Below are 7,930 nucleotides of genomic sequence, written 5' to 3'. Positions count from 1 at the left end.
TTTGTTACCAATGTCCAAGTTAGGTGTGTACTCTGTGGTGTCCAAAATGTAAGAGAAAGAATTTTCTGTTTAAAAGTTAGACTTAGCATGTAAGAATATGAATAACAAAAGGAATGCAAAAATAATGATAAAAAAGTTACGTTATTTTACAATGTTTGTTGGGAGCGAGAGTAAATTTAGAATTTTAATTGCTGAATGTAAAGTTAGGGTGAAATGGGACATTGTTGGGCATAGTGTAGACTTATGTTTTTCATTACAAAACATTCAGCCCCCCCTGGAAGACTCCGGTCTTTCAGAAAACGGCAAAGGCGCTAGCTTAACGATGGGTCGAACATAATCACCATTCTTGGTACGAACGGTAACCACACGAATCCTTTCATCTGCACCAGGGTGAACTTCTATGACTCGTCCAAGTATCCATTTCGAAGGTGGCAAATTCGGTTCCTTGAGCAACACCATGTCGTTTTTCTGTAGATCTCGTTGAACCTTTTGCCATTTGGGTCTGTTTTGTAATGATGTCAAATATTCCTTATGCCACTGCTTCCAGAAACCTTGCATGAGAGTCTGTAAAAGATGCCAATTAGAACTTATCGAAAATTTTGAAAAATCTAAATCAGGTTGAGGAATTGCACAATATGGTTCTCCAATCATGAAATGTGACGGAGTAAGTGCAATTGGTTCAAAATCGGAGGTCTGCCACATTGGGCGTGAGTTGAGTAAACATTCGATTTTGGAGAGAAGAGTATACATCTCCTCGTAGGTAAGTATATGTTCACCAATGACACGTGTGATGTGCTTCTTCACGGATTTCACACCTGCCTCCCACAGCCCACCAAAGTGGGGTGCAGAAGGTGGTATGAATTTCCAATCAATGGCGTCTTTAGATAGATGATCTGCAATGATATTGTTTCGCTGCTGGTCCATTAACAATTCATGCATCTCCCCGAGAAACCGTTTAGCACCATGGAAATTTGTGGCGTTGCCGCTCCATATTTCTGTTGGTTTTCCTCGGCGCGATACAAAGCGGTCTAGGGCCAAAATAAATGCACTGGATGACAAATCACCCACTAACTCGATGTGAACTCCCTTTGTCACAAAGCAAACAAAAAGAGCTATGTAACCCTTGACAAATTTAGGGTTCCTTCCACGAGCCAAACGAAGAGTGATAGGTCCAGCATAATCGCAGCCAACTTTGCTAAATGGCCTTGAAAAACGAACCCTTTCGATTGGTAGATTCCCCATCATTTGTTCGGAAGTAGATTTTCTTTGCTTGAAGCAATCAATGCAGTCACCACACGTACCGATTTTATCCAATCTGACGATTTATTAATTATTTGTCTCAGAATGTTGTTTTCATTTATTTGGGATACGAATACCTGGACTTTATTAGAATTCCTTTCCTCCAGCTGATCACTTGATACGTTCTGCAAATCATGTTGAGTTTTAGGCCATTCACTGCGGTTCATTTTAAGCCAAACTGGACCATTCCACCAGATATCAGTCGACTCGAGTTGAGATGGCGGAATTCCTCTTGATGGAACATCAGCAGGATTGTCGGCGGATCTAACATGATTCCAGGATTTCACCGGAATAGATGAAACTATCTCTGATGTTCTATTTCCAACAAAAACTGACCATTTTTTGGGCGGTGCGGCTAGCCAATGTAGGACAATGGACGAGTCTGTCCAAGCAAATAATTGCATATGTTTGATCTGTAACGAAATCTTGATTTTTTGAACTAAGCGGGTTAATAAAAGAGCTCCACAAAGCTCAAGTCTAGGAAGTGAAAGCACTTTGATTGGAGCAACTTTCGTTTTAGCAGCGATTAATGAAATTGAGACAGTCCCATCTAGATTTTCACTTCTGCAGTAGATTACAGCTGCATATGCATCCAAGGAAGCATCACAAAATGCATGGAACTCGTAGTTCACTTTATTTGTCCACATTAGTCTCGGAATACGGATTGATTCCAATAAATGAAGTTCTTCTCGTATAGTGATCCAGCGATGCGAAAGTTCCTGTAGGATTTGGTCATCCCACCCTACACCCGCTCTCCACAAATCCTGAAAGAATATCTTTACAGCTACCACGACCGGAGCTAAAAAGCCAAGGGGATCAAAGATGCGCGATGCTTCGGATAGGATAGAGCGTTTTGTACATGATGTTGATTGGTCCAAATTTACCTTGTACGAGAAACAATCCCCAGATGGACACCAGCGCAGCCCGAGGACCTTTACAGTCAGAGAATTTTCAAAATCGATAGGAGATAGTTCCCGTTGATCTTCAGGGAAGGATATGAGAAGTGGCCAGCAATTAGTTGTCCACTTACGAAGGTTAAAACCGGCAAGTGACAAAACCTCAACAAGCTCTTTTTGAAGAGCGATTAAATCTTCGATCCAAATCATCGACATAAAAGTCATTAAGAATAACTGAAGAAGCTCGAGGGTGTGTTTCAGCAGAATCCAAAGCTAGTTGTTTAAGCGCGCGTTTCTCTAAGAATGAAGCAGCCGAGGTCCCGTAGGTTACAGTTAAAAGCCTATAGTGTTTAATCGGAGATTCAGGATTTTCTCGCCATAGAATCCTTTGATAATTTGTATGTTTTGGTGAAATCCAGATTTGTCTGTACATCTTTTCAATGTCCCCAGACATTGTATATACGTGACGACGAGAACGAAGACATATTGTAAATATGTCGCATTGGACTTCAGGGCCAACGAAAAGGGATTCATTTAAGGACCTCGAATCAGGTGATGACTTTGCGGAGCCATCAAAAACAACTCTCACTTTTGTTGTACTGCTATCAGCCTTGAACACGGCGTGGTGAGGTAGATAGTAAGAATCTGAATCGTTTATCTCTTTAACAGGTATTTCTTCCATGTGACCCAATGAAATGTATTCGTTTAAGAAGGAAGAGTATTGTTTTTGAAGTTCAGGATCACGAACGAATCTCTTTTCCATTGAATATAGTCGGTTGAGTGCGATTCGAGATGAGCTTTCAGATGTGGGTTTGCAATTAGGTTTGAATGGTAAATTAACCATGTATCTACCATCTGTATGGCGACTATGAGTTTGAATAAAATCATCCTCAGCTCTTTGTTCTTCAATAGACAAAGGTTGTTCATAAAAAATCTCTTCTAGACGCCAAAAGCGTTCCAAATCAAAGTACTTGGCATAATCAAGCTGTGTGCAAAATGATTTTATAACGAAAGCTTCACTGGATGGTGTGCGATTATAGCTTCCAGCAATTACCCATCCAAAAATTGTCAACAAAGAGTTAGGAGCACCCGGTTCTGCCCTTGGTGTTTCGAGAATAATGTTGAAAATATTATCTGCTCCGATGAGCATATCAATCGTTCCTGGTTCATAAAATTTCGGATCTGCAAGATCCAACGAAAGAAATTGTGTTGTGTTTAAATTCAACGAAAGTGGCGGAAGCATAGACGTAAGTTTTTTTATTACATGGCAATCTATGTCTATGTGATTTGAATTGAAACGAGAGTGTAGTTTTAACGAAATGAGACCATTGGTTGTGCCCGCAGAAGTTGATGCGACTCCAACAATAGGGATACGAGATGGTTTTCTAGGAAGACCCAAACGTTGGAGAGCTTTCTCCGTAATAAACGAGATTTGGGATCCTGAATCGAGTAGAATTCGAATGTTTTGAAACGAGCCAAATTTATCCTGAACCTTAACGACGGCAGTAGGGAGAATTGTAGATTTAATAGCGTTGGATTCGAGAGATGAATGAGTATTACGAGTAGATTCGAGAGAATGATGAGTAACAGCGGAGTTCGAAGGGTTTTGTGTCGATGGCTGTTCAGTTGTTTTATTAGTCGATGTAGTTCTAGGTTCATGTACTAGGGTGTGATGTCTAGCATTGCACGACCTGCACCGAAATTTAGAATTGCATTTGTTAGATGCGTGTCCAACTCTAAGACAGTTGAAACAAATCGAGTTTTGTTTAACGAATTCGCGACGTGCGGTAGTATCAAGAGCGAGAAATGTCTTACAAAATGGAAGTATATGATCTTCCTTACACTTTGGGCAAGTAGGTTTTGCTTCAACGAAATGTGTTCGAATATTGTTAGAAACTTTGTTCAATGTTTTAATAGGACCAGAAAATGAGCTACACGATTCGAGACAAACGCACTGATTTTGTAGAAACAGAAGAAATTCTTGGATGGTACAGTCATCCCGAGATTCTACCTTTTTTGCCCACGCTTGTTTTGTTTCACTGTCTAATTTTTGAACAAGAATATAGATCAACCAAGGATCTCTAGAGTTCATTTGTAACGCGTTCAAACCACGAACTATTTCATCAGCTCCATTTGTAAGCTTGCGAAGAGTTTCTAAATTCAAATTATTAGACGACGGCAAGGCCATGAAACTTTGAATGAATGATTGTACGATTAAATGTTTTTTGTCGTAACGCGCTTCAAGCTTATCCCAAGCTTCGAGATAATTTTCTTCGGTACACGAAATGTGCTTCAAAAGAGTAAACGCTTCACCACCCAGAAATGATTTCAGATATTGAAATTTTTGCGTACCGGTTAGGGAGACATTGCAATCAATTGTTCCCGTGAACAAATCTTTAAAAACCGGCCAATCCTTATAGTCTCCAGTAAAAACTGGAATTACAAGTTTTGGCAACACGACCGACTGACGAGAGTTTGATTTTTGCAAAACCGAAGCATTTATTGTTGATGCTTCATCACGATCCTTATCTGGATGTTTTCTTATAGACCCAGAAAGTTTAGAAAACGCTTCGAAATATTTCGTTTCATATTCCCCGTATTCGGGTTCAGGGTCGACGAAACCTTCCTGGTCGTAGAACTCGTATAAATTATTTTGCTGCAAAACGAATTCAGACCAAGCTTCCTGAAGTTTCTTTAATTGAATTTCTAGCATGTCAATAGGGGTGGAATCGACGACTGATTCCGAAAATGTTGAAACCGTAGTGATTGTACCCTTTGCACGACCGCGTTTTTGCTTGACAATATTCATTTTGCAGACAAATTTTATTTAAATTAAAAAAAAGATTTTGTTTCTATACCGACGACTAAATTGTTTATTCGTGCAATAATTGCAAGATATAGATGTGTACCATTCAATGCTTTCTAATGTACAACACGTTCTAATTGTAGTTTTATAGTTTTCAATTAATTTTTTATGATAAGTTTAACACCAAAATGCCAAAGAGTTTATGGAAAAAATGCCATATAAATTCTTAAAATTCTCGAAGAAATCAATGTCTTTGACAGTTCTATATTCTGACTAAGAATTTTATTTGCGATATCAAATAGAATTTAGCCAATAAATTTTACAAAGCATATTATATAACCGTATAAATTAAATAATTGTTCATGCAATTAAAGTTTTCATGCAAAAAAAAAATCATGTGTTCATCATATTGCATCGACCCGTTACAAGGAGCACTTTTTTATAAAAAACAATACATATATATTGGAAAAATTGTATGCACAAGGTTTTAATTAATTAAACTTTCACGCACTGATCAATTTTAATCCGGCGAGCATAAGGACCATTATGTTTTGGATTAATAGTATTTTTTGTTTGTTTGTTTGTGGACTGTATTGTAATGTTTAATTTTGTAAAAAAACAAGTCTTTGCCAAAAAAGAAGTTTAGTAAATTTAGGTATATGTAAATGTTATTTAATATTCAATATTATAAGTAATTTAATGTAATGTATTGTACAATTTATGTTTTGTTACCAATGTCCAAGTTAGGTGTGTACTCTGTGGTGTCCAAAATGTAAGAGAAAGAATTTTCTGTTTAAAAGTTAGACTTAGCATGTAAGAATATGAATAACAAAAGGAATGCAAAAATAATGATAAAAAAGTTACGTTATTTTACAATGTTTGTTGGGAGCGAGAGTAAATTTAGAATTTTAATTGCTGAATGTAAAGTTAGGGTGAAATGGGACATTGTTGGGCATAGTGTAGACTTATGTTTTTCATTACAAAACACTAGTTAAAAAAAGGAAAAGAAAGGTTTAAAATTTTGGAGTCCATTAGTAAATTGCTACACATTTTATACATAAAAATCGCTACTTAGGAAAATGATAAGACCTTAACAGTATTTAAGTCCTCAGACCTGTTAAGTCCGTTGGGAACCCCTTAAGGGGCATAAGGCCTCTACTACGCCCACCCGCCATCGTGTACGGTTTCCGGAGATGTGTTTCAGCTCTCTACATCTCTTGCCTAGTGACGCTGATTACACCTCGACTGTCCTGCACCATATGCTTCTCGGTAGTCCAACTCTTTCTTCCTTCTTGTGTGAGCGAATTCCACAGCATTGCTTGGCCTGCAATGCACTCGTTACCTTTTCGAAGCGTATGTCCAATCCATTGCCACTTACGTCGTCGTATTATAGATTCTATAAGTTCCTGCCATGTCCTTCTATGATGGACCTCTTTTGATATTCGGTTTGGCCAGAAAATCCTTTGGATATTACGAAGACATAATATTCACGAAAGTTTCGACATTTGTGGAAAACAGTCGTAGCTTTGTTCTTAAGCTGATAGAGTTATTCCTCCAATTTTTGACAGCATACCGTAAGCGGCTTTTTTTTTGCCGATGCGGCAGATGACGTCTTGTTCGGTCCCGCCTTCGATGGAAACGATGCTTCCAAATTATTGAAAGCTCTCCACTTTTTCCATCGGTTGTGAGGAAATATTTGTGTTAGAGGATGGTCGGGTTCCGAGGCTGATCATTTTTTGTTTTTGCCGGAATTAATTTTCAGCCCCACAACTTCTGCTTTCTTGAATGGCTTTCGACCGAGCATAAAAAACACGATGTTTGCTTTATGACAGTTTATTAGAGAAGAAGTTTAACAGCTTCGAAAGCTGTGCTTGAAGACTCATTATTACGAAATGTATGTAGACATAAAACAATTTAATAGCGGGAGAATCATACGATTGAGATTGTTTCTTTTTCTATTTACTTAAAGAGCTGTTTTGTGAAAAGAGAACAGTCGGTTGTGCAAGAGCAATTACATCAAAAAATTAATGCCTACAGCTCCTTTTAGACACTTGTTGCCATTTGATTGATATACATGATCCTATGAGTGAGTAAGCAAACATCGTCCCCATAATCCAAGCTCTGTAAAAAGGATTTAAAAGTCCATTGGATCCCTCCGCTACCTGACAAAGCTGCGCTTAACACCAAAAAAGCAATATTTTCGACAGAATATAGCCCTGTCTGATTCGCTGCGGATGTCAAAATCATGTGAAAACCTACAATCGTGCAGAACGTGACACTTGTATTCATCATATATCATTTAATAATAGCAATTAGTTTTTCTGGGATGCCTCTCCTCCGCAAAGCTAACAATATGTACTCCTTGTTAACACATCGAAGGCCTTCTGGAAATCGATGAACACAAAGTATAGTGGTGATCGATATTTAACGCACTGTTCAATAATGATCCGCAGGGTGTTGATATGATCAATACAGGAGGATCCAGCGCGGAATCTTGCTTGTTCGTCATCGAGTGTGGTTTGAAGGTGTTCTCCGATGCGTTCCAGTATAATTTTTGCTACTATTTTGGCAATTGTAAATTTAGCTTTAAGGAACATTGTTTAGCTTTAAGATCTAACTTGGCTACCAGGCTTAATATCATAAAATATTTAGCATCAAAAAATAGTTTGACCCATATGAATTCATTGATTAATGTTACAAAAGCCATAATATTATCAAAAATTGATTATGGCCTTGTTATATATGGAAAATGTGCAAAATCCTACATCCAACCTGTTCAATCAGCATATCACGCCGCAATAAGAGCCAGCCTCAAAGCTTTTAAGACAAGCCCTTTAAAAAATATTTTAGCTGAGGGAGGTTTTTCGTCGATCACAAAAAGAAAAGAAGTCCTTACATCAAGACTTGTAGGAAAAATACTTGAATCCTA

The 7,930-nt window shown here is 38.0% G+C and overlaps 2 protein-coding genes across 2 annotated transcripts; both read right to left on the bottom strand.

The window, feature by feature from the left end:
• Window positions 1-264: 264 nt before the first annotated feature.
• On the bottom strand, window positions 265-1,242 carry LOC129940152 (uncharacterized). The gene has a single exon (XM_056048406.1). It carries the CDS (start codon window positions 1,240-1,242, stop codon window positions 265-267), a length of 978 nt encoding a protein of 325 aa, XP_055904381.1.
• A 1,116-nt stretch (window positions 1,243-2,358) lies between these two features.
• LOC129940141 (uncharacterized) lies at window positions 2,359-5,004 on the bottom strand. Its single transcript, XM_056048397.1, has one exon. The coding sequence runs from the start codon at window positions 5,002-5,004 to the stop codon at window positions 2,359-2,361; it is 2,646 nt and encodes an 881-aa protein (XP_055904372.1).
• Between the last annotated feature and the right edge of the window lie 2,926 nt (window positions 5,005-7,930).

This window comes from Eupeodes corollae, chromosome 1, assembly GCF_945859685.1.
Source record: "Eupeodes corollae chromosome 1, idEupCoro1.1, whole genome shotgun sequence".
NCBI classification, from domain to species: Eukaryota; Metazoa; Arthropoda; class Insecta; order Diptera; family Syrphidae; genus Eupeodes; species Eupeodes corollae.
The sequence above is the reverse complement of the archived record's forward strand: the minus strand, read 5'-3'. Positions and strand labels throughout refer to the sequence as shown.